Source organism: Lepidochelys olivacea (assembly GCF_965140295.1).
Source record: "Lepidochelys olivacea isolate rLepOli2 genome assembly, chromosome: 12".
In the NCBI taxonomy this organism is placed as follows: Eukaryota; Metazoa; Chordata; order Testudines; family Cheloniidae; genus Lepidochelys; species Lepidochelys olivacea.
Genome location: NC_140422.1, coordinates 23,121,729 through 23,149,619, shown reverse-complemented (window position 1 = coordinate 23,149,619; position 27,891 = coordinate 23,121,729). Strand labels below are relative to the sequence as shown.

The window sequence follows — 27,891 nt, the reverse complement described above, 5'->3', positions numbered from 1 at the left end:
TTTAGTTCTTGAATTAGGGGGAGACTCCCCAAAAGGAAATCAGTATGAATTTGTGATGTGGATGTCTGTCCACTGAGAACTGGACTGAGACCACCAAATTTAATTTCACAAGACACCAAATTGCCTTCCAAAGGCTCATTTGGCTTGGGTTTAACTGAAACCAGCAAGCTATAAGTTAAAGGCTCTAGATGCTATTACTGGTCTCCTGAGGTATCCAATCACTTGTACAGACAGTTTTAAAGGAATTAGTGTACACGGTTAAAAGGAATGTCCAAAACTTTTTTTTATTAAAAGATGAAGGGGGAAATAATTAGTTGTGGTGTCAGCTTTTTTTCAGGTTTCAGAGTAGCAGCTGTGTTAGTCTGTATTCGCAAAAAGAAAAGGAGGACTTGTGGCACCTTAGAGACTAGTTCACATGTGAAGAAGGTTTACTCTGTAAGGGTATGTCTACACTACGAAATTAGGTCGAATTTATAGAAGTCAGTTTTTCAGAAATCATTTTTATATATTCGAGTGTGTGTGTCCCCACAGAAAATGCTCTAAGTGCATTAACTCGGCGGAGTGCTTCCACAGTACCAAGGCAAGCGTCAACTTCCGGAGTGTTGCACTGTGGGTAGCTATCCCACAGTTCCCGCAGTCTCCGCTGCCCATTGGAATTCTGGGTTGAGAGCCCAATGCCTGATGGGGCTAAAACATTGTCGCGGGTGGTTCTGGGTACATATCATCAGGCCCCAGCTCCCTCCCTCCCTCCGTGAAAGCAGCAGCAGACAATTGTTCCGTGCCTTTTTTCTGTGCAGATGCCATACCAAGGCAAGCATGGAGGCCGCTCAGCTAACTTTGGCAATTAGGAGCACATTAAACACCACACACATTATCCAGCAGTATATGCAGCACCAGAACCTGGCAGAGCGATACCGGGCGAGGAGGCGACGTCAGCGCGGTCACGTGAGTGATCAGGACATGGACACAGATTTCTCTGAAAGCATGGGCCCTGCCAATGCATGCATCATGGTGCTAATGGGGCAGGTTCATGCTGTGGATCGCCGATTCTGGGCTCAGGAAACAAGCACAGGCTGGTGGGACCGCATAACGTTGCAGGTCTGGGACGATTCCCAGTGGCTGCGAAACTTTCGCATGCGTAAGGGCACTTTCATGGAACTTTGTGACTTGCTTTCCCCTGCCCTGAAGTGCATGAATACCAAGATGAGAGCAGCCCTCACAGTTGAGAAGCGAGTGGTGATAGCCCTGTAGAAGCATGCAATGCCAGACAGCTACCAGTCAGTTGGGAATCAATTTGGAGTGGGCAAATCTACTGTGGGGGCTGCTGTGATGCAAGTAGCGCACGCAATCAAAGATCTGCTGATATCAAGGGTAGTGACCCTGGGGTCATAGTGGATGGCTTTGCTGCAATGGGATTCCCTAACTGTGGTGGGGCCATAGACGGAACCCATATCCCTATCTTGGCACTAGAGCACCAAGCCGCCGAGTACATAAACCGCAAGGGGTACTTTTCAATGGTGCTGCAAGCTCTGGTGGATCACAAGGGACATTTCACCAACATCAACGTGGGATGGCTGGGAAAGGTACATGACGCTCACATCTTCAGGAACTCTGGTCTGTTTCAAAAGCTGCAGGAAGGGACTTTATTCCCAGACCAGAAAATAACTGTTGGGGATGTTGAAATGCTATAGTTATCCTTGGGGACCCAGCCTACCCCTTAATGCCATGGCTCATGAAGCCGTACACAGGCAGCCTGGACAGTAGTCAGGAGCTGTTCAACCACAAGCTGAGCAAGTGCAGAATGGTGGTAGAATGTGCGTTTGGATGTTTAAAGGCGCGCTGGCGCAGTTTACTGACTCGCTTAGACCGCAGCGAAACCAATATTCCCCCTGTTATTACTGCTTGCTGAGCGCTCCACAATATCTGTGAGAGTAAGGGGGAGACGTTTATGGCGGGGTGGGAGGTTGAGGCAAATCGCCTGGTTGCTGGTTACGCGCAGCCAGACACCAGGGCGGTTAGAAGAGCACAGGAGGGCGCGGTGCGCATCAGAGAAGCTTTGAAAACCAGTTTCATGACTGGCCAGGCTACGGTGCGAAAGTTCTGTTTGTTTCTCCTTGATGAAACCCCCCGCCCCTTGGTTCACTCTACTTCCCTGTAAGCTAACCACCCTCCCCTCCTTCCTTCGATCACCGCTTGCAGAGGCAATAAAGTCATTGTTGCTTCACATTCATGCATTCTTTATGCATTCATCACACAAACAGGGGGATGACTACCAAGGTAGCCCAGGAGGGGTGGTGGAGGAGGGAAGGAAAATGCCACACAGCACTTTAAAAATGTACAACTTTAAAATTTATTGAATGCTAGCCTTCTGTTTTTTGGGCAATCCTCTGTGGTGGAGTGGCTGGTTGGCCGGAGGCCCCCCCCACCGTGTTCTTGGGCGTCTGGGTGAGGAGGCTATGGAACTTGGGGAGGAGGGCGGTTGGTTACAGAGGGGCTGTAGTGGCAGTCTGTGCCCCAGCTGCCTTTGCTGCAGCTCAACCATACACTGGAGCATATTGGTTTGATCCTCCAGCAGCCTCAGCATTGAATCCTGCCTCCTCTCATCACGCTGCCGCCACATTTGAGCTTCAGCCCTGTCTTCAGCTCACCACTTACTCTCTTCAGCCCACCACTTACTCTCTTCAGCCCGCCACCTCTCCTCCCGGTCATTTTGTGGTTTCCTGCACTCTGACATTATTTGCCTCCACGCATTCGTCTGTACTCTGTCAGTGTGGGAGGACAGCATGAGCTCAGAGAACATTTCATCAGGAGTGCGTTTCTTTTTCTTTCTAATCTTCACTAGCCTCTGGGAAGGAGAAGATCCTGTGATCATTGAAACACATGCAGCTGGTGGAGAAAAAAAAAGGGACAGCGATATTTAAAAAGACACATTTTATAAAACAATGGCTACACTCTTTCAGGGTAAACCTTGCTGTTAACATTACATACATAGCACATGTGCTTTCGTTACAAGGTCGCATTTTGTCTCCCCCCACCACGTGGCTACCCCCTCAAGATGGCATGCAGCTCATCATAGAAGCGGCATGTTTGGGGCTCTGACCTGGAGTGGCCGGTCGCCTCTCTGGTTTTCTTGTAGGCTTGCCTCAGCTCCTTAAGTTTCACGCGGCACTGCTTCAGGTCCCTGTTATGGCCTCTGTCCTTCATGCCCTGGGAGATTTTGACAAAGGTTTTGGCATTTCGAAAACTGGAATGGAGTTCTGATAGCACGGATTCCTCTCCCCATACAGCGATCAGATCCCGTACTTCCCGTTCTGTCCATGCTGGAGCTCTTTTGCGATTCTGGGACTCCATCATGCTCACCTCTGCTGATGAGCTCTGCATGGTCACCTCTGCTGATGAGCCCTGCATGGTCACCTGCAGCTTGCCACACTGGCCAAACAGGAAATGAGATTCAAAAGTTCGCTGTTCTTTTCCTGTCTACCTGGCCAGTGCATCTGAGTTGAAAGTGCTGTCCAGAGCGGTCACAATGGAGCACTCTGGGATAGCTCCTGGAGGCCAATACCATCGAATTGTGTCCGCAGTACCCCAGATTCGACCCAGCAAGGCCGATTTAAGCGCTAATCCACTTGTCAGGGGTGGAGTAAGGAAATCGATTTTAAGAGCCCTTTAAGTCAAAAAAAAAGTGCTTCATCGTGTGGACGGGTGCAGGTTTACATCGATTTAACGCTGCTAAATTCGACCTAAAGTCCTAGTGTAGACCAGGGCCAAGGCAGTTATCAAGATGATGTTAGAAACAGTTGTGAACTGGAAAGTCATGTCTGTTAGCTGCTGCAAATAAGCTCCACTTTTATAATATATACCCTAGGCAATTTTGAGCACATTTACATATATATACAGGCTTTCTCTCTTTTTCTCTCCGTGAGTTTATTTCTGCATTAATAATTATACAAGGGAGAAAATACATTTTATTAAAAGAAAAAGCTCATGTCAACTCAGTCACCTTTTTGTTTACCTTTCATGTACAGTCTATACATAAGGTGTGTTGATAGGTCTTACTTGCCCTTTGGACCAGCACTGGGTGTGACTCATTACGTACCATGTAGGAATCTAAAATAGTGACATCCACCCAACCTGTTCCCTTGCTGTAGTCAAGGACAACAAGCAGGGTTTGATTATGTACAGTATTTACCTTTACCTTAATCACACCTAGTAACAGTTGTGTGATCAATTGTTGGAATGTAAGTGGTCAGCAAAAGCACTGCTGTATGTTGTATGAGAGCTCAACTAGAACTGTGCAAACCTGCCATTTTTGGTTTGTATGGGTTGAAACTAATGCTGGGCCTGCCCCAAAACCTTGGACCCAAATACATGCAGATGTTGGGCTGTTTCTGGATCCAGCTTTTGCAAACTGTCCACTGAATGCATCTGATGAACTGAGCTGTAGCTCACGGAAGCTTATGCTCAAACAAATTTGTTAGTCTCTAAGGTGCCATAAGTCCTCCTTTTCTTTTTGTCCTTTATATAATGAATATAAACAAACCTCTAGATCTGAAATCCTGCAATGTTTAATCTGTCTCCGGATTTTAATTTTGTGGCTTTACCCATTATTATCAGAGAGAAACTTTTATGTAAATTTTGATTCAAGTGGTTTCCCAACCTTGCAATTTTCTTAAGATTCAAGGTCATGCTGCTGAAGGCAAAACTTTATAAAAAACATCTAATGTTAAATTCTATGCTGCAGGTGGGTTCTTGAGGTTTCTATTGATCCAGAAGATTTATCATATGAGCAGCTGTCACAAGTTTCTGTAAAACACTAAAAGGAAATCACAACACTCAACCTTGAGAAATTCCAGTCTAATCCTAGTTCGTAACATGTTTTGCTTTGAGTTTAAATCAGGTGTTCTTAGGACCAACAATTTTTTGCACAAAGCTCAGGTGCTTTAATTTCTGTGTTCAAACTGAAACTAGTTGAGTTTCATATGGTTTCAGGCTTTCATGGGAAATATTTACACAGCTTTAAATAGAATCCTCGTTATCTACATAATCTGTAGCTTTAATCCAGCTTTAAAACTGTAGAGAAGGGAACAATGGATATTTACATACATTATCTTTTTTCTCATCATTGCTAATTACTGAGCAGTTGGCCAGAATACCTAATGGTAAAATGAGCTGTTAGTCATTAGTATGGTAGGAGGTTTCCTTTGATTAGTAAACAATTGATCCTAAAGACTTTATAACCATAAAGACACATACACACAAGCTGGATTTTGCACAAAATGAACATTAATAACAAATTTTTTCCATGTCTTGTTTGGTACATACAGACAGATGGGGTAATAAAGTCTCCAGCTCCTTCTTCAATCATACTGACTTTCCTTTACCAGATGAGAATTACATCTTGCATTATAAAATTGCTTACTTTGTTCATAGTAAGTTGTTATCTCCCCAAGTCAATAAACAATTTGAAGTCGTTATACAAGTTGGTGGGAGAATATGTGATGATTTTGTTATATTCTATACAGTTTTTTAGACCATACTCATCACATAGTATCTGAGCACTTTCCAGTAGTTCATTAAGTAACATGAATACGCACCTGTCACATGTTGTTTGTTCTCTCATCCTCTCCCCAGGTGGAGCAGCATTTGTAGTGGAATGTCTTGTTTTTGTAGGGCTTTTTTATTATTAATAAATAAATATACATGTTGCTAACAGGGCCAGTTTTAGAGTAGGTAGCCCAAGCGACCACCGGGGTGCCGGGCTTGGGGTGCTGTTTTTGTTATTGTGACAAAAGGGAAAATAGAATGTCTGAAGTAACATGTTTCAGGTATTCCATATGTGGATTCATTTTTCAGTAACCTCCTAGAATGTTTTAGATCTTTGTAGAATCTTGTGGAACCTGCCAGACTTTTTCCTCGAACCTCCTAGAATGTTGTCAGCCATGCCCTTGCAGGTATACAAGGGGCGGGGATTCACCAGTCAGTCAGTGAGACATAAGAATGAACTGAAGTGAAGTGAGTTCACAGTTTCAGTATTGTGAACCTTGTTTTATTATGTAATTTGAAAGTGTGCTTATGTTTTAAGACTTGAAGAGTGTAAGTAGTGACTAATAAAGGACATATTTAGTGAGATGCCAGAGATATCTATCGAACCCCTATCTATGCAACAATATAAAAGACTGAAATCACTTGCTATTTTATTGCTTGAAAATGTCATTGGCTAGTACTTAGATCTCTCGGACCCTGTGGTTCAATTCACAAGGGTAAAGGCAAGAAAAGTGACTTTTCGAACTAAAAGACGAGAGTTAACCTTCTAAGGCTGTTACCTACTGTGACACTATTTAATACTGGTCCACTCAGTGTTGGAGCACAGTTCAATTACTTGATGTTAGTACATTTCAGTTATTCTTAAAATTAACGTTTCTATCAGCTTAGAGGAAGTAAAAATTTTTATTTGCTTATATATGGCATAAATAAATACAGATTTACAGATCCTAGCATGCAAATGTATCATCTTATGTGACAGGGATAAAACATGCATGCAAATCGTGCATGAAAGTCATGAAATGGGCTACAAATGCAATAAAAAATAAGGTATTCAAAAGTTTAACAAATAGAGGAGGAGCCTAAGATGCTCCTTGCCTGGGACACCATTTGGCCTAGGGCCAGCCCTGGTTACTATGTATTTACATTAGAGAAGGAAAGGCACAGGAATCATCACAAAACTCACAACTTTCCACTCAATTTGCAGGGCAAGGTCAAAGAAATGTGCCTTGCAACTGGAATGGAAAGTTGTGAGGTCTGTGATGACTCCAGTGCCTTTCTACAACAGCAAGGGGTCCCGTGGCACCTTAAAGACTAACAGATTTATTTGGGCATAAGCTTTCATGGGTAAAAGTCCACTTCTTCAGATGGCTTTTTTACCCACGAAAGCTTATGCCCATATAAATCTGTTAGTCTTTAAGGTGCCACCGGACTCCTTGTTGTTTTTGTGGATACAGACTAACATGGCTACCCTGATACTTTCTACAACAGTGACACATTCAGTGAAAATGTGGCTTTCTTGATTCTACAACACTGAGGATCACTGATCTAATATATTACCCATCAATTAAGTAGTTAATTGTTAATAACGTAGGCATATATATTGTGAAAGATATTTGCCACAGATAGGCTAGCAGAAACATCACCATTTTTATACGAAACTCAAATACAGGAGGATACATCAAAACCAGGAAGAAGGCCTCAAATCCACAGATGGATTTAATTTTTGTTACAATTTTTAAGGGCAGAGTGAAGTTTGCCAGTACTTGTCAGTGCCTTTGTTTTTAATTAAACTTGTTAAGAGAGTGGACCAAATTAGGCTACTTATTCTATCTTTTGTGTAGCAGTAACCTTTCAAATAGGTAGTGTAATGTTTGGTTTTAAACTAAATGTGAGCCACTGACATGCCATGGAAAAAAACACATTATAAACTTCTTAAGTAAATATATAAAATTAGGTGATTAATTGGTGGGAGTATTTTAAACATGGTAACAAAGGGATAAAAACATATCAACAAGAAGAACCGGAAACAATATTAAATCAACTAAACTCTCTTATTTTACCAAAATTACAGAAGAAATAAAGGCCTTGACTTAACTGCTGGCGCTTAACTCAGGTTCCACTGAAAGTTTTCTCTTACTGCGGTCCACATTCACACATCCACACTGTACCACACAGCAAAGCAGCCATCCCCCTGTTGCATAGGATAGACCCTGTGTCTTTGTCCTTACTGACACAAAGGGAGCTGTATGCAGTGTAGTTATAGCTGTGTTGGTCCCACAATATTAGATAGAAAAGGTGAGTGAGGCCATATCTTTTATTGGACCAACTTCTGTTGGTGAGAGAAGGAAGCTTTTGAGATACACAGAACTCTTCTTCAGGTCTGGGAAAGGTACTACCAGCACAACAGCAAAATGCGGGGTGGAACAGATTGTTTAGCATAACACAGACACTGGATTTATGGCTTATTACAACAACCTGTAACCCACTAACCTATTCTTTTTATCTTATGACTGCAGAGGTGTTAATGGGTCAGTCTACCTTGAATGGTCCCTTACAATATGTGCTAACTACTTATGCTAAACAATCTGTTCCACCTTGCATTTTTCTGTGACACTGGGAGTACCTTTCCCAGACCTGAAGAAGAGCTCTGTGGGGCTCGAAAGCTTGTCTCTTTCACCAACAGAAGTTGGTCCAATAAAAGATATTACCTCACCCATCTTGTCTCACAAAGGGAGTTGGTTTTTTGCATCAAGATAACTAACATGTAATAGCTCTAGCGCTATAATCCTCCCCCTTCCCCCACCTGTGGTTGACCTCACCTAGTTTGCCTTGCAGTAAAACTAAAAGTATCACAAAAGGCAGAAGTTTGCTGGCCAAGTGAATCAGCAAAGAGAATTGTTGTTCTTTTAAGATAAAAGTTGCTACTTTTTGATGCAGCTGTGTACACTGAATAGGACATTGTAGGGAGTACTGGGCACTCCCAAAAAGTGAAGAAAGGAAGATAAGGAGTGTAAAGAGAAGCAAAGGAAGGAGGACAAGGATCCAAGGAGAAGCTGCTGACAGTATCTCTGCCAAGATCCTGAGATAAGGGAGTGAAACATGGAGTTCAACAGCTGTGTGTTTGAAAGATTGTATTTTGGATTCTCTTCAGAACACTATGGCCTAGTAGACAGAGCACTGGATTGAGATTCAGAAGATGTGGGTTCTATTCCCAGCTGTGTCACTGGCCTGCTGGTGACATTGGGCAAGTCGTCCTCTGTGACTCAATTTCTCCATCTGTAACATACAGATAATGATACTGGCCTCCTTTGTAAAATGCTTTGAGATCTACAGGTGAAGAGTGCAATATATGAGTTAGGTATTATTATTCAGGCTGATGAACTGGGGAGTGATCCATGGGGCAGATGAGCTGTGTGGTTTTGCCTCGATTTACGATGTCCTACAACCTATGGACATAAATGTCTGGATAAGTTAGTCAGTGAGCCATGGAACCCCCACAGTAGTGGCTGATGCACTCTACACCTGCTCTAGTACAAGGGAAGAGAACCAATACAGTTGTGGGCTGCGGGTATCATAGGCTGGGGGAGGATGTGTCTCCCCAGACAGTTAGGTATGGCCCCGCCCACACTGCACCCTCAGACCTCCTTCTGCTTCCGGCACTCTGCGGGCAGCTCTTCCCCTAAGTCATCATGGCCCCAGCAGGGGCTGGCACTGAGGCCATGCTGCGCAGCCTCTCGGGGCTGGGGGAGGCTGGGGCTGTGCTGCTGGGCCTCCTGGCGCTCTGGGGCCAGGGGGGAGCTGGGGGTGATAGCCTGGGGCAGAGACCAGCGGCCACAGGCAGGGGGAGGGTCCGTGGGCACTAGCTTGGGGCAGGGGCCAATGGCCACAGTGGTGGGGGGACTGGGCTCCAGGGGGTCATGGAAGGAGCGGGACTTGAGGGGTCTAGCCACCCTGAGCCAGTGGCTCACCCACTGTCCGTGGATACAGTGATGATGTAAATTTTCCTTATTTGTGACAAGGGTTTATATTTTGTCTTATGTTTGCACACATTTGAACCATGTTAGGGCAGCTGGCCTGCTCACATTTTTAGTGTCAATAAACTTCAATTAAGGTAAAGAAAAGGGAATCTTTTTTTCCATTTAATACATGCATTAAAAACTCCATTTAATTTCACATCAATAGCCCAGTGTGTAAGGTGACTATATTTCCCAAAGTGAAAATGGGACACTGTGTGGGGCTGACTCCAGCTGTTCACCCGAACCCCCCTATTCCCGTGTGAGGCTGGTCCGAGTTGCTTGCCCAAGCCTTGCAATGAGGGGCTGGCATTATTGCCCGTCCCCCAAACATTCCTCTGCACCCTGTTAGGGAGGCACACCCCACTTTTTTGGTAAAACTGGGCATTTGTCCCATTTGCTCTTGCCAATGGGACAAATACCCAGTTCTGCCAAAAAAGTTGGGATGTGCGGGACAGGACTTAAAAAGGGGACTGTCCCAGCCAAAATGGGACATATGGTCACCCTATCAATGTGCCATGGAAAACAGCATTGCCTAGTCCATGCCTCCATCTCCATGTGGTTCTATGCTATTGTGCTTCTGCTTGTAAGCTGCTGCTTTAATGAAAAGTAGCAGCTGTTATTAGGAAATAAGGAGCCATACCTTTGGCATGTATAGCACACCACCATAGCTTATATCAACAATGTGGTCACACTGTAGTGGGTTAGGCTATCACATGTTGATTAACCCATGATTGTTTATCCCGTGGTTAGCATGCATTGAGAATATGGATAAAGAACTTTAACTGAAGTCAATGATGTAACAGATGTTCAGTATCTTTGGCAGATCTTAAACTTAATACAGTATGTATCATTGTGGGCCAGGAGCTGCATCCAATTTCATGGGAGAGGGTGACCACAGCCCCCCAGGGTTGGGAATGATTAGGTACCCTCTCCTGGGGAGGCTCGCTTAGCAATTCATACTGGATTTGCCAGAGATCAACAGACAAAGAAAGGACTTCTGGATAAATAGCTTGAGTTTAAACTGACTCAGGGCCTTCTTCCTGATCCAGTAAATGAACAGAACCTTCTGTCCAAGAGGTATGGGTGGTCAATCTTGTGGAAGGGCTGGAAGGAGTGACACCTGTCAGAGCTCTTGCTGGAGATGGGGTTGGTGATCAGGATAAGTTTATTAGCATGCATATAGTTTTTGCTATAATGCTTTTGCCTTAAGAATAAATGTACTTGCTTAGAAAGAGCCATGTGGTAACTTACAACGGGGGGCAATTATGCTATTTATAGCCTCTGAGGAGAATTCAAAACACAGGTGCTGGCCTGTTGAGTCAGTCTGGATTGCTGGGACCTGGAAATAACACAGTATAGGCAGGGAACTGTGCAGCGTAGAAAAACCTGGTCAGGAGGAAGAGAGGCACACGTCTCCACCTAAGAGAGGTGATGGCTGAGGACTTGGTAGCCTAAAGTGTGTGCCCTTGATGGACCACTGAACTGGAATACAGGTACAGTGTCCCTGAACTGTGACAAATAAGACATTTGCTCTTGACTGCAATGGGAGAAGGATCATACACTTTTAGACCATGTTGTCTCCTTTTAAGTGCTTTCATCTCACTGAAAGAAAAGGAGTACTTGTGGCACCTTAGAGACTAACCAATTTATTTGAGCATAAGCTTTCGTGAGCTGTGAGCTCACGAAAGCTTATGCTCAAATAAATTGGTTAGTCTCTAAGGTGCCACAAGTACTCCTTTTCTTTTTGCAAATACAGACTAACACAGCTGTTACTCTGAAACCTTTCATCTCACTGGTATTCTACAAGAATAATAAAATACAGTTCACCAAACCTCACGCTTTTGACTCAAAGGTAAAAAGCAAACTTCAAGGCTGCAGGCATCATCCAGCACAACTCAGAAGGCAAATTGTGATCTCAGTTACTCCAGACTTTCACCAGTGTAATGGAGCGGAATTTGGCCCTCATAGCTTAAGCTGCCTCCAGCCTGACTTCCACACTCTAGAACTTCTCCACCCAAAAGAATGCATCCTAGGGAAGTTTTCATCTCACTCTTAGAAGGTCTTTGGGCTGAAGAGAGCAGCTATAACAAATTTATTAAAGCTAATGTTAAAAAATTATATAACACATAGGTTGAGAAAAGAGTGTCTGTACATCTGGGTATAGTGCTTACATTATCCACAAATAGAAAGTTTGCTTTTAAAGTCGTAAGATACATATAGTGCATAATCAGCAATAACCCAAATTTAGGTGAATGAATTTAAGAATACAGTTTAGATATTTAGCATCCATGCATTCAGGTACATTACTCATGAAACAAGTTATACAGAGAGTTGGTGGTGGAAAGCAAAATATATCAATAAGTGAAGATTTCCCTCAGTAACTAAGAATTTAGGATAGTTGTCCATTTAGAAAATACAATCTATGAGGAAAGTATTTCAGTTACTTTCATGACTGCATTTCTCATCAGCACTCCAGCTCATCCCTCCTGGTATTGCTGATGTCGGGTGATGTGTTCTATGTAGATGTCCCTAGACCACCTGACAACATAGAATCATAGAATCATAGAATATCAGGGTTGGAAGGGACCCCTGAAGGTCATCTAGTCCAACCCCCTGCTCGACATGTTCCATTGGACAACATATTAAAACAGTGATCCCCAGCTTTGTAGAACTAGAAAGTCATTTTGTCAATTAATGGAGTCTCACAAAAGCCACAGGAAGGATTATCCTGATTATGATTATTATGATTATGTTGCATCCGATGAATAGAGCTGTAGCTCACAAAAGCTTCTGCTCAAATAAATTGGTTAGCCTCTAAGGTGCCACAAGTACTCCTTTTCTTTTTGCGAATACAGACTAACACGGCTGCTACTCTGAAACCTGATTATGTTGCAATCTTTGCCTATTGATGCTTCATTGTCATGACACAGTATCATCATGTATTGATGTAATACTATGACAAGCTTCTGAAAATAATTCCCACACATCTCACCACCATTATTTTATGACTACCTTTGACACAAGCTCTGCTTTCTCTTCTCCCTCTTACCTTTTGTTGAGACAGTGTGATGGGCGATTCTCCAAAGGTGCACTTTTCAAATTTGTGACCTCACAAGAAATGCAGACTCAAAAGACAGAGGCCAGAGATTGAAAATTACTATATTAGTTATATTCATCATATGCGTTTGTCACATTCCAGTAGTAGTCAATTGATTGGAATGTCTGTCTGGAGAATGATGGATCAATTGAATGGAAAGTGCTTCTGGAGTCAAGCACATTTTAAAAGCAGCAAAGACAGTTAAAAAGATAAGGAGTACTTGTGGCATCTTAGAGATCAACGAGAGTCTGTTGCATCCGAGGAAGTGAGCTGTAGCTCACGAAAGCTTATGCTCAAATAAATTTGTTAGTCTCTAAGGTGCCACAAGTACTCCTTTTCTTTTTGCAGATACAGACTAACACAGCTGCTATTCTGAGACCAGTTAAAAAGATGAAACAGCTGGGTCTGGCTTTGCTTTTGACTTGGATGGGACCTACAACTGACATAGATTAGTGAAAGGTAGTTGAATTAATATATTGAAATCATGGCAAAATTCTGATGGACTTAAACAGGGGCAGGATCGGGCCCCTAGATCCAAATTTCTGAACTGCTGTTTCTAAGATATATCAGTTCCATGGGAACATTGAATAGATGTGCAGCCTATCAGACTACAACTCATAAATAATTCTACAAACATTGGTATCTTAAAAAAATGCAGCTACAGTAAAAGAAGAGAGAACGTCAAAGATATTTTCCCTAAATAATGGGGAGTTGCCTCCGCAGATTTTCTCTCCTCTTTCTGAAGACTGTGGTTACATGACACTTTAAACTTACAGAGCATTTGTTGGAAAAAAACAAGAAACACCAATACTCACTTCTACTCATGGAAAGTTAATTATAAAGTATTTTGATATATTGCATCTTTAATCAGTACATGTCCACTGATCTCTTTAGGTCAGGGCTGTGCAGTAATGAGCACATTATTTTGGTATCTAATATTTAAACTTCTTTATATGACTCTCTAACAAAAGTACCTACAAAACCGGTTATACAATGGAACTTTTTTTTTGAAGGATGAGAGGTTTCATTTTAAGTGTTGAAGATTTCTGCAATTCTGAGGAACATTTTCTCAAATATTTTGGGTCCAATCTTGCATTGTTTACTTAGTTTTTTTGTCCATTGACTTAAAAGAACTTTAGTCTGTATAAAGCCTGCAGAACTAGGCTCTCTGAGTAACAGATTTTGTCAAAATTCTTCCCAGATTTCTGCTGCTTCTGGGTGATAAAGGTTTGAGATGTAGGTTACAATATATTGTATCGATTGGAGAAGAATTTGTTTTTAAAAGTGTAATGTGTAACCATTTCCAGAGGTGTACTAAAACTACTGCGTTAGTCTAAATACATAATAATAATAATAAACAATGGAGCCTGATTGTACCATTGTACAAGAACAAATAAAAACAGTTCCTGCCCCCCTCGCTGCCGAGTTGTCATTTGTATTAGTTTGCTGTACAATGGGCTTTAACAGGAAAACAACAGAACGCGTAAGTGCACAGCATATGCAGTAATTCTTTCTTGCTATTAATTATCTTGACCAGCATTTTGTAAATACTCCCCCAAGTGCTGAAAAATGAATCACTCATAGAGAAGAGTAATGAGCCAGGGTGACCATATTATCTCTTGAGATGAAAGCTTCAAATACAGAGAAATCAGGGGAAGTAAACGGCCCCAGGAAGACTGGTATGACAATGTGTGTTTGAAAACAAAGCCAGCAGCTCCCGGCGCCAGGGGGACAATGCTCCCTGCAGGGACAATTTCCAGGCAAATGGAAGGCATTGTCTCCAACTACATGAGCTGATGAAATAGACGCACCTGCAGCTTTCGAGGCTGGTATTTAACACAATTGCATGGGAAGGAAAATGCACTAGGGAAAATACATCAAACATGAATAAAGTCTTCTGAGGCCACATAATATGCCACCACCACAGACTATTCGTTTCACAGCAGAGATACCCAGCCAGCCCCTGGCTGCGTGCCATAAGGAAGGCTGAGAGTGGGGCATCCAGAGCAGAAAGGGTCCGGGATTTTACTAAACAGAATCACAGGAGCCTGCTTCTTCCTAGGGGAGGAGGGGAGCGAGGCAAACGGCACCCGCCGACCCATCGGAGCCGGCCCAGTACAACGAGGGGGCGGGCTGGGCGCTGCCCGGTGAATCAAGCGGGAGGGAGGCTCTGGGGAAGGGCACTTGTGTCGCCCGTTCCCTGTAGCCTGCGTGCACGCCACGCACCCAGAGTAGGTGTGGCGGCACAAGAGCACACGGAGGAAGTCACAGCGAAGGAAATCAGGGGGCAACGAAATGAGCAAGCGGCCCACAGCCCCTCACGGCCTCCATGCCACCCCCTCTCCCGCCCTCAGGGCGCCACTCGGACAGCCCGGGGCAGGGCGAAGCCCGCGCCTGGGGAGCTCGGGCGGGGGGGCAGGGAAAAGTGGCTGGTCGCGGCGTCCCCCCGGCGCATGGCGCCACCTTCCCCCCTCCCCAACACCCTGGGCAGGGCGGTGCGGCGGCGGGCTCGGGGGCGGATCGGGCGCCCCGCCCCGTGCGGGGGGTGGAGCTGGGGCGCGGGAAGGGGTTCACTCAGGCTGGGCGTCGCTGCGCGCACACTGTCAGGCGAGCCATGACGGACACCCTGGTGCCCCGGGGCTGCCGGGCGGCGCGGCAAGCAGAGCGCGGCTGTTTCCGAAAGGTAAGGGCGGGCCGCTCGGCGGGGATCCCGGGCCCAGCGTCTCCAGCGCAGGTAACTAGCCGCTGGCACTGGCCAGCCGCTGGGGTCCAACCAGACGTAGCCAGAGAGCGGGGCCAGCGGCAGACCCAGGTGGCTCGAGCTAGCCCCCTCCTGCCCCACCTTGCCAGTGCCTCCGGCCCGGGCTCAGCCTCTCCCCCACCGACAGGGTGACTAGCTAGCAAGTGTGAAAAATCAGGACACTTTTTTTTTTTTGGGAGGGGGGAAAAGTTGCCTGTGTAAGACAAAGCCCCTAACATGGGATGTCTTGTCTCCCTACACGCCAATCCCCTTTCCTGACTGTAAAACAGACTGACCCTAATGGTCTGTGGCAAGTGCCCCCCAGGGCCAGATTGATTAACCTTTTGTGGGCCCAGCGCCAAACATATCGTCCCTGGAGCGAGGTGCCGGGCTGGGGGCAATGGGACATGGCAGCCCAGTGGAAGGTCACTGTTTACAAACCAGCAGCCACCAGACGCACACTGGGCTGGCCTGCTGCATTGCCAGCGTGCCCCTTCCCCTCAGGAGAAGCCGGTGCTGTCACAATGCCCCCCACACCTCCTAGTGCCCTCCCACCCCCTGCCCAGAGGACCGCCCCCGATCCCTCTGCCCAGCACCCTGCTGCCTGGAGATCTCCCACAGACACCATGCCCCTCTGCTGAGACCCCTATTGACCCCATGCCCAGCACCCTCAAAACCACTATGCCCAGCCCCCCCAACTGCACAGTGCCCAGACAGATCCCCCACTGCCCAGCACCTCAACACACACAGACTTCCTCCACCCCCCACCGGCCTTCCACTGCCCAGCACCCAAAACATACAAACCTTCTCCACCACCCAGCATCCCCTACCCCCTCACTGCCTAGCACCCCTCTACAGACTCCCTAGAGACCCACTCCTCCACACCCAGTCCCCTCCCTCCCTCCCCCCACCTAACTAGGAGGTGACTGTGTCTGCTGGGCTGAGCCAGAAGTGCGTCAGGGCTGGACTCAGGGTGGGGCGGGTTTCGCACTGTGATCAGCCAGACTGGAGCAGGACCCACTCAGAACTGGCTGCAGGCACCAGCAAAGCAAGCCCGTGCTTGGGGCGGCACAATTCCAGGGGCAGCATTCTGGCCACACTTTTTTGGCTTGGGCAGTTGCGCTGTCAGAGCTTGGGGCAGCAAAAAACTTAGAGCTGGCCCTGGACCCACTTGCTTGGCCGAACCTGCCTGACCCCCCCGCCAAGACCAGACCAGCCTCTGCACCAGGCCCTGCAGGTTTTGGGCAGCAGAGACCGCTGGGAGCTGGAGTCACATTGGGGAATGGGGCAGGACCCTGGGACACAACTCCCGAGAGCCCACAGGCCCTGTAGCAAGCAGCCCTGCTCAGCCTGACATGGTGAAGCCTGGCTGCTAGGTGGCAAGCCCCCTATAGGCAAGTGAGACCTGCTGGCTGGGAGTCGCTCACACAGCAAGACCTGGTGCTGGACTGCCCCGTGTGAGGGTCCAGACCCGGCCTTGTGGATGGGTTAGAGGGGTCCATAATAGGCCCCTTCCCAGTGTGGACCTGGTGACACTGGCACTTTTGTGAACCCAGTACTAGTGCCTCCAATCCTGCATCTCCTCTGGCCCTTACCCCCAGTGAGGAGGATAGGGCATTGAAAAGATCTGGAGGGTCTCCGAGACCTATCTTTAATATTAAACCACTGTTGTTATTAATGTTACTTCGAATAGTACCCACAGTCCATCCATTTAGGGTCTACATTTCATGAATATTGGTTAGGGCCTGACTTATTTACTTCTCTTTTTACTCTTTGTGAGCTATTTCCTTACATATAGATGATCTGGTTTAAAGCTGAGTTAACTCTAATTAAAAGCAACTGATAAAGGGAGCTGGATCAGGAACTGCAAAGGAAATGTGATAGGGGATTTAGATTAGAGCTGAGCATTTTTAGCTTGCCAGAGACTTGACAGTAGGACCAGTGCTCAAAACTAAGCAAAGCTCTTTCTGGGTATTAGATTACATATTGAACTTAGGGCACTTTTTACTTTGGGAGTTCTTTAGAGTGCTCCCACGTATATAGGTTTCACTGGGTGCCTCTTCAGAAAGTTCTGATGCTGCCTATTCAAAGCCTATTCTGACCAAGCTCCCTGGGAAGGCAAAACTCCCTATCCGCTTCTTCACAGGGTTCAGGCTTAGGCATGAACACTTCAGATCTTGTGCTGTTTTTCTTTAAAATAATAGAATACACTGTCATTGTGTGCATTAATGTAAAATCTCAAAACTCTTTCCCCATTAGATGCCTACTACAACTGCTTATCCACCTTTTAATATTTGTTCTAATTTTGTTATGTATGTATGTTGAATCTTACTGGAAATAAGACACACATCAATGGCTTCATATTGGAATATCTAATACACATCTCTATAACTACTTTTTAAACAGAGTGGATGGTATATGAGGTGATCCACACCTGCATTACTTTTACATGGCAGTAGTTCTATTATTAAATGACAGGTTTCAGAGTAGCAGCCCTGTTAGTCTGTATCCGCAAAAAGAACAGGAGTACTTGTGGCACCTTAGAGACTAACAAATTTATTTGAGCATAAGCTTTTGTGGGCTACAGCCCATTTAATCAGATGCATAGAATGGAACATATAGTAAGAAGATATATATACACATACAGTACAGAGAACATGAAAAGGTGGAAGTTGTCATACCAACTCTAAGAGGCTAATTAATTAAGATGAGCTATTATCAGCAGGAGAATACACCCAACCCCCCCCTCCCACCCCCGCGCTCCTGACAGCCTCCTCCCAGGACCCCCGCCCCTAACCGCCCCCTCCGGGACCTCACACCCTATCCAACGGCTCCCTGTCCCCTGACCCCCTCCCCCCAAACCTCCGCCCCATCCAACCGCTCCCTGTCCTCTGACTGCCCCCCAGGACCTCCTGCCCCATATCCAACCCCCCCCCCCGGCCCCCTTATCATGCCACTCAGAGCAACATGTCTGGGAGCCACGCCACCTGACCGGAGCCAGACATGCTGCCCTGCATGAGTGCGCAGCCCCATTGCCCAGAAGTTTGGGGTTACAAAACTAGGGTTAGAAATGCAGCTCAAACAAAACCTGAATTATACATTTTTGGCTGGGTATCTAGGTTTGGAATGAGCTGTTATTACAATGGGGATTCCCTCCAGCCATCTACTCTAGATTTTTTGAGTTTAGATTAGTCCAATAAACAAGTTTTTGAAAAAAACTGTCAACTTTAATGTGGTTGGCTGAAAGTATAAAGTCTTCAGTCCTCAACAGGTATATAAATGTAAGTGAGGAAACAATACTTCCTGTTATGCATGGGTAGAGAATACTGTCAAAGATTAGAGCCTCAGTTCCACAAAATCATTACAAATAAAAACCCCTTTCAGATTCTGGAACAGGATTAGGTTCTAAAGCAGTCAAGCCATGGAAACCCTGTGGCTGTATATATGGTCTGAAGTATGGAAATAAAATTTCATTCTGAATGGAGCCTTAAAAGGAATCTATAAAATTGAGCTGGCGATTACATTATTTGTTTGTACCCTTAGGCTTATCGTCAAATTTTTAAAGTAAAGATCTTAATTTTACACAGTACTTGTGTCCTCTAAGGCTTTAAGGACTGTTACAAATTTTGTTGGTGCATGCACATATACATTTCCAAGGATATCTTTCAAGGATACTTCCTTTGTATTAAGATCAGAAAACCACTTTAATTAAATAGCTGACTTTTAAAATCTCAAGACAGTGGAGCAAAATAGGAATATTTATTTTCTATTCAATAACACCTTTCATGAATGGATCTCAAAGCACTTTTCAAACAATGAATTTAGCCTCACACTATCTTTTTGAAGTGGTGAAGTATTTTTCCTTATTTTAAAGGCACAGAGATTGCTTCAAGGACTTGCCCAAGAACACACAGGAAGTCTCTGACACAGAGCTAGGAATAAAGATCAGATCTCCTAATACCCATCAAAGGTCTTTAATCATTTTAAGAACAAGTTTACTATACAAACAGTGAAACTTTTTTAATATATATCAGTTTATACCCTATGTCAATTTGTGGTGTTTCTGATTTTTGGCAACTCTTTTGTCATTCCCACAGAAAGCAACTTGTTTGCATAATTTGAGATAAATTGATACATCTTATTTTAATATGGACAGTGTCCTTTTACTACTAACAAGTATAAACTTAAACCTGCTTCTCCTAGCCTACCAATGCTAAACTACCATTCTTGCTTCATTAATATTCTGTGCTATGGAGGGTTCTCAGAACCCTTTTTAGCTCTGAGGCTTCTGTTGGTTTGTTTGTTTGTACTACCTTAATCTTCATTTGTTGACAAAACTTTGGACGAAACTTTCTTAAACCAAAAGTATTATTTATTTTACAGTAGGAACAAAGCATTCAGAGAGAGCATTTTAAAGCAACAAACTGCCTAGGCACATGTCTGTTTTCCCTAAAGATCCCTTGATGGTAAAAGTACTTCTTCAGATACCCCAATGGGTGCCCTGTGCCCCCACTCTAGTTCCCCCAAACAACATCTCCCCTCTAGAGGGTGTAGTTTCTCTTAAACTTACCTCACTTCTTTTGATCTGCTGGGTTAATGGACCTTTTCCTCTTCTCACAGCATCTCAACTCTTAAGTGTTTGTGGAGAAGGGGCTTCTCTATCTTGAGGCATTCTTTTTCCTCCTGCTTGTTTTTCCAACCCCCTATTAAACTACACCAATATATTCAGCTGGTAAACATCCCAATAACCGTGTCAACATACAGTATTCATGAATTATTACAGAACAGCTCCAATTCAGGCCCAGAGACCACATCCTGTACTTGCAGATTCAGTTATCTAGTATTAGGACTGGCTAAACATTTTCTGTTAACTGTTTTTCATATTGAACATTAATTTTTCATCTCTCTTGCCCCCGCAACAAAAAAAAATCTGAATTTTCTACAGAATTTTTTTTTTTGACCAGCTCTCCCTAGTAGACCTTGTCCAGCCACAATTTATAATAATCTTACTCTCTGTGGACTATCACAACTTATTCCCAAAACTATCAGGAAGGTTGAAATAGAGTGATTTAAAATGCTTCTTCACCCCATTTACTGAGCATACCACTTTTGCAGCATTCCAAGCTTCTGCTGGCCTGGGAGTGACTGACCAATCTTGAGTCTTGAACTTAGATTCCTTTGTAGGTAATATATTGTGCTATAGCTGGACTAAAAGGGCAGCCAGTTTATCAAGCTGACCAGAACTTACAAATTCATTAAAGATATTTGTGTTCTTCTTACTTCTCTTTCTTAGCACTTTGTCTCTGTAAACTACTCTGACCTGATCTGACTGGATATTTGCCATACAGACCAAACAGCTGGGTCAGGGTAAAAGAAATCAGAACTTGTCAATCCTCTCCACTATGGGGAAAGGAATAAAAAACAAACAAACAAAACTCAATAAAGGTTACTGTCGATAAAGACATTTGGATCTTGATTTAAAATAGTAGGCTTATTTTTTTTAATGTTTGGGGTGTTATCCTGTTTCCTGTGCCTAAGGTTTCCATTTGCTAACCTGCTACAGCTGTGCCTCCAGCAAGGCTGGTGGGGCTCTTCCAGTGATTAGTAGTCAGGCAACCATCATTAGCTTTTACATAGGAATATTCATTTGCCTGTTTGTCCTTTTTTCTTCTTTCTTGGGAAAGAGAGAAAGAATGTTGCAATGATTAGACAGAAAGAATTTACTACCTTTCACATTCTGTGTCACAGTTACTCACATGCTCATTCCCTATATGTCAGGAACACCCCAAACAGGAAAAAGAACTGAATCTCAAAGAGTGAACTAACCAACACAGATTGTCTCTTCAAGAAACTGACTTTTCTGATGCAATATTACAATTTTTGGTTTTGTTTGACAAAGATTATGTTGTGGCTGGTTGCTATAGTATAGTGTAGATTATGTTATAAACAGTTAATTCATGAGTTACCGATTTTTAAAATCTTGTATTAAACATTTGTTTTACTTTTTTTAAGTGCCCAGAGTTAAAAAAAATTAACTAAAGTAAATAATTATTTGTAAGTGCCATAACTGTTCATGGTGCAATTTCACTAAGGTTCCCTTTTTTCCCCTCTTATAGGCTTATAACTGTCATCAAAAGGTTGGCTGGAAAATTCTAGCAAATAGTGTAAACAAGAATGTAGTCTTTTCTTCTCTTGAAAGGGAAATATATTATTGGTTTGATGTTTCTAACCAGCTCTGTAAACAATTATTCTGTCTTAACATTTAGATAATGATACACAATCACTTGCAATTGGCCATTTCTTGTTTGATAGCAAAGCCTAGAAGCAACTGACAACTGGAGTATTGTGTCCAGTTCTGGGCACCACATTTCAGGAAAGATGTGGACAAATTGGAGAAAGTCCAGAGAAGAGCAACAAAAATGATTAAAGGTTTAGAAAATATGACCTATGAGGAAAGACTGGAAAAAATTGGGTTAGTTTAGTCTGGAGAAGAGAAGACTGAGAGGGGAGATAAGTTTTCAAGAACATATCTTGACAACAATAAACAATAACAAACAATAACAAAACAACAATAAAAAGTTGTTACAAGGAGGAAGGAAAAAATGTTCTTAACTCTGAGGCTAGGACAAGAAGCAAAGGGTGGTTTAGGTTGGACATTAGGAAAAACTTCCTGTCTGGGTAGTTAAGCACTGGAATAAACTGCCTAGGGAGGTTGTGGAATCTCCATTACTGGAGATTTTTAAGAGCAGGTTAGACAAATACTTGTCAGGGATAGTCTTCTAGACAATACTTAGTCCTTCCATGAATGCAGGGGACTGTACTAGATGATGTCTCGAGGTTCCTTCCAGTTCTATGATTCTATATTGTCAACATCAAGTGTTTAAAAAAAAGTGAGTCTGGCCCCCAAAAGTCATGATACTCTCTCTAAAGTCATGAATTATTTGGTTTTGGTTCTCTATTTTCCTACTGTCTTTTGAGCCTTTATGGTTCATATTTCCCAGCTTTTCTATGCAACCATGCTTTTTTAAAATGAAAGCTGAGATTCTCATGACTCTAAGAACTGTAGCTTCAAGAAAAACACAAAGTTACAAAAGATATGTGATAAAATCACAGAGTTGACAACACTGAACTGATAAAATATCAAGAGAAACTTTTGGTATTTGTAGCAGGACAAGGTATAATAATACTTATGATGTTCATTTTGCAGGCTTTGGTCCGAGTTCTACAAATACTTACTCACATGAATAACTTTACACAGAAATGTAGTCCTACTTAAGTCAATTAAACTACTTGTGTAAGTAAAGTTACACACGTGTGTAAGTATTTGCAGGATCAGGCCCTTTGCCTCCACTATGGCTTCACAAGCAGTACAGGTTACACTGGGTGGAGAAGAATGTTCTCCTTTAAGCAAGGATGCACACCCAGTTTCAACTCTGCATCACCTTCTCTAATTAGCATATCTTGGCTTACCTTCTCAATTCACATACTTACTGTATGCATCATATTCACTGACATTAATACCTCTTCTAGTTGCCAAACAGTTGAGTAATCACTAGTTTGTGTACGTCACAGCTGAATTTCTGACGCTGAAAAATAAATAATTTTTTAAGTAAAGTGCTCTGGCATCCAGCCAAATGAAGGATACTATCTGCTTTTTCATTTGGGGACCAGACCACATCTTCCCTTCTGGTCACTGCGCTCTTGCAACTATTTTCCATTTGTAAGGGTGGGCCCTGTGTTATATCTTCTTAGTCTCCAAAGAAACTACCAATATCTCATAGATTGGGGATCAAAAGGGACAGCTCACATTTTTTGCTCCAGAAATCCAATGTCTCTTCCTGGTGCTGTGTTAATAAAGCCATATTATGCATGTAAATACTTTGCAATGACGTCTACAAAAATGCCATGCGAATGACTGTTCTCACTTTCAGGGGGATATTGTAAATAAGAAGCGGGCAGCATTATCTCCTGTAAATGTAAACAAACTTGTTTGTCTTAGCAATTGGCTGAACAAGAAGTAGAACTGAGTGGACTTGTAGGCTCTAAAGTTTTACATTGTTTTGTTTTTGAATGCAGTTTTTTAACAAACAAAATCTACATTTGTAAGTTGCACTTTCACGATAAAGAGATTGCACTACAGTACTTGTATGAAGTGAACTGAAAAATACTATTTTTAAATCATTTTTACAGTGCAAATATTTGTAATAAAAATAAAGTGAGCACTGTACACTTTGTATTCTTTGTTGTAATTGAAATCAATATATTTGAAAATGTAGATAAACATCCAACATATTTAATACATTTCAATTAGTATTCCATTGTTTAACAGTGTGATTAAAACTGTGATTAATCATGATTAATTTTTTTAATCACAATTAATTGTTTGAGTTAATCGCGTGAGTTAACTATGATTAATCGATAGCCCTATTTTCTATATATTTAGTATGGATTGTTTTAGAAATTGTGATAACAGCTAGAGTGTGGATTAGGTGCTTTTAATATATATGAACTAAAAGAAATAAAACTTTAGTTATCCATTTCCAGTGTGGTTCTCCAAATGTTTTAGGGGACACACTCAGACAAAAACTCTTCACTCATTGTCCAGCCTTCAAGTCAAAACATTTTCGGTAAACCCGAAGTATGGGTAGTCTGATTAACAGATTCAGATACTCCATAACAGAAACTGATCATGTGGGTGCTATTGTGTATATTAAATAAATATAGTTAAATAAATCAAAAATATATTTATTTATAACTTTTTTCGTATTGCCGGTATCCAAACTGTTAAGTACTAGCAGTGCTGTGACTGCTCTGTTTGCTTACACAACCTGCATGCTTTCAACAGTAGTTCACACCTAGGCTTAGATGTTGGAATCTATTTTGCAGAGGGAGGTATCGGCCAGGACATGAGCGTTATCCTATGCTGTTTGTGAAACATGCCAGAGAAACTTTAGTTTTCATTTGGGCAAAGGGCAGAAATAGGAAGAAGGTTTATGTCCTAAAACTGCACTGCAAATCTGGGTCCCTGTCATGATGTGGAACTTGAATGACTTATTCTCCACAGGTTTCAGAGTAACAGCCGTGTTAGTCTGTATTCGCAAAAAGAAAAGGAGTACTTGTGGCACCTTAGAGACTAACCAATTTATTTGAGCATAAGCTTTCGTGAGCTACAGCTCACTTCATCGGATGCATACTGTGGTGAGCTGTAGCTCACGAAAGCTTATGCTCAAATAAATTGGTTAGTCTCTAAGGTGCCACAAGTACTCCTTTTTCTTTATTCTCCACAGGGGAGAATATTATCAGCTGAGTCACCTGGGGACTACTGACTGTCAGGTTTTATGTTGAATCAGGTAGTGTGCTGCTGCTTAGAGGTCTCACTGCCAACACAAATTGTGTGTTAAAGGGACAAAGTTCTGAAAGCTAACTGTTTTCAGTTTCAAAATCAGCCACGTCAGCGAGTGCCAGGATGGCCTCAACACACGGAGTAAAAATGGTGTGTCTCAATTCATGATCATCTCTCAGGCTGAATATCTCTGTGTGCTGCAGTATGTTTGAAGCCAAGACCTATTAGCTCTCTGCATTTCCTTCATTCTCTCTTGCTGAAACAAGGACATGATAATCAGCTTTCACAAATGTAGAGAGAATACAATTTAATCTGGGATCATCTCCAGAATATGCTCTTACATCAGATATTCTTAAACTTTGATGAAGTTGACGGGATACAAAATTATGCAAATGGAGACTAATTTATCTACAGGTGATAAGGCATATGAGATTTATATGCCCACCCCTCTTGCAGATGCAGAGGAAATTCACCCCAAACTGCACAGATCCCCTGAGATCTGGTGGAGATACAGGTTATCTGCACGAGGGCATTGTTCTCCATGCTGGCTCCTGTCCACCAGTGATCTGGCATCCTGATTCTAGTGGGGCCAGCCTGCCAGTGAATCCCACATAGGACTTGTCTACACTTAAAATGCTGCAGCATTTCAGGGAAGACACTACCTATGCCAATGGGAGGAGTTCTTCCATTGGCAGAGGTACTACACTTCCCCAAAAACTGGTAGCTAGGTCGAGGGGAGAATTCTCCTGTCAACTTAGCGCTGTCTACATCAGGGGTTCGGTCAGTTTAATTGCGTCGTTCGAGGGTGTGGATTTTTTACACCCCTGAGCAACATAGTTATACTGACCTGATTTCCTAGTGTAAACCAGGCCATAGTCAGCAACTCCAGGACTCTGTACAGAAGGGGTCCTGCAGCAACTTTCCCCAGAAACAGACCCCTGGATCCAAGAGAGCCTTCCATCAGGGAGACAGAAGTGCAGAACAGACAGGCTGAGAGAGCACATCCAATCCTAAGTCTTGTATTCACTGGAGTAGTTAGCTCAAGTTAGTACACTTGAGCTACTGCAGTGTTCTCAATCAGGGGTATGCGTACCTCTGGGGGTACACAGAGGTCTTCCAGGGGTACATCAACTCATTGAGATATTTACCTAGTTTTACAACAGGCTACATAAAAAGCACTAGCGAAGCCATTACAAATTAAAATTTCATACAATGGGTTATACTGTTGTATATACTATACACTGAAAAGTAAGTACAATATTTATTTTCCAGTTGATTTATTTTATAATTATATGGTAAAAATGAGAAAGTGAGCAATTTTTCAGTAATAGTATGCTGTGATATTTTTATTTTTATGTCTGATTTTGTAAGCAAGTAGTTTTTAAATGAGGTGAAACTTGGGAGCAAGACAAAGCAGACTCCTGAAAGGGGTACAGTAATCTGGAAAGGTTGAGAACCACTGAGCTACTGTACTTGAGCTATCCTAACTTGAGTGAGATACAAATTAACATGGGATTTACACAGGGTGATTGGATTAGCAGAATAATTGGATGAGCTATTGCATCCCCACTACATTACTAACTTGGGCATCAGCAGGTTTCAGAGTAGCAGCTGTGTTAGTCTGTATTCGCAAAAAGAAAAGGAGTACTTGTGGCAATTAGAGACTAACCAATTGATTTGAGCATAAACTTTCGTTATTGGTTAGTCTCTAAGGTGCCACAAGTACTCCTTTTCTTTTTGGGCATCAGCATCACTCGAGCTTCAATAACTCCCCCCATGGGCCAGTAGGGTGACCAGACGTCCCGATAAAATCAGGACTGTCCCGCTATTGAGCAGTTTGTCCCGCATCCTGACCTAAGTATGGTCGGGATGCCATTTGTCCCGATATTTTGTTTTGGGTGCGGGTTTTTTTTGTTTGTTTTGTTTTGTTTTTTTGCTTAGGCGGTGGTGACAGGCAGGGGGAGCGCCTTTTCAATTGTTACACTCACCCGGCACGTCCGGGTCTTCGGCGGCACTTTGGCGGTGGACACTTCAGTTGCTGACGGGCTTCGTCGGCGTTTCAGTGGCGGGTACTTCTTTATTGGTCAGCAAGATTTATTTCCCGCTGCCGAACGTGCTGGGTGAGTGTAACAATTGAAAAGGCGCTCCCCCTGCGGTGGTCCCAATATTTTGGATTTCGCATCTGGTCACCCTGTGGGCCAGCAAGGTTGAGTTTACAGCACCATTTAACTTGAGCTAGAGATTTTTGTGTGTGTGTGGATGGGAGTTGAGTTGGGGGTAACACTCAAGTTATAACTCAAGCTAACTGTGCTGTGAAGACACATTCATATTATACTCCTAAACAGGTAGTCATGTATTCTCCCTTCTGCAGACAACCAAGTCCACTCTGCTCTGAATGGAGGGAAGGCTATTTGCCAAATCATTTCCCTTTGCACAGAGTTTAGTTTTACTGCAGTTCTTCCTCTCTTCCTTCGCTGGGTATGACTACACTATGGAGACTATACTGGCATAGCTATGTTGCTGGCACAATCCCACAGTGTAGAGGCAGCCTATAGTGATGGAAGGAGATTTTCTGTTGGTGTACGAACACCACCTCCCCAAGTGATGGCAACATTCTTCCCCTGACCTAGCTGCGTCTATACGAGGGGTTAGGTTAGGTTACTCAGGGGTAAGGGGTAGGGATTGTTTACACCCCTGACTGCAATTGCTATGTCGACCTAAATGTTAAGTGTAGACCAGGCCTGACTTTTGAGCTGGGGCCTGATTAAAGGCCCAGTGAAAACAATGAAAGACTCCTAGTGACTTCAGTAGGTTTGGGATTGGCCCTTGATCTTTATTGAAAAGCTTCCCAGAAGTTTTAAGGAGGGGATTTGAATGCGAGATGAAAGTTCTTTGGCATATAGGAGGGGCAGGAAGCTCTCGGCACGTGGGGAGCAAAGAGAAGAGCAAATGAAGATAATAGTGGGACATGGATACAAAGTGCTCTTCCTGAAACTAGACTTAGACCTCTAGACAGAGGAGACTAGGGAATGAGTTAAACTGAAGAGTCCCAGGCCTTTTCAGTTACCCTTAAAATCACTTTTGTTCTTTTAAAAAACCTGATTTTAAATTAAAAAAAAACTGGCCATAATCTGTGACTTTTCATTCCTTT

At 43.3% G+C, this 27,891-nt stretch overlaps 1 protein-coding gene across 2 annotated transcripts in view; it reads left to right on the top strand.

The window, feature by feature from the left end:
- Positions 1-15,223: 15,223 nt before the first annotated feature.
- The window catches only part of RHPN2 (rhophilin Rho GTPase binding protein 2), a 42,674-nt gene continuing 30,006 nt past the window's right edge, over positions 15,224-27,891 (top strand). Inside the window, exon 1 of one of the 2 annotated variants that reach the window (XM_084645038.1) lies at positions 15,224-15,340. In XM_084645038.1, the coding sequence (XP_084501164.1) occupies positions 15,272-15,340 (69 nt within the window). In that variant the 5' untranslated portion in view covers positions 15,224-15,271. Of the gene's footprint in view, positions 15,392-27,891 lie in introns of both variants that reach the window. The other variant, XM_084645037.1, reaches the window with a different exon arrangement.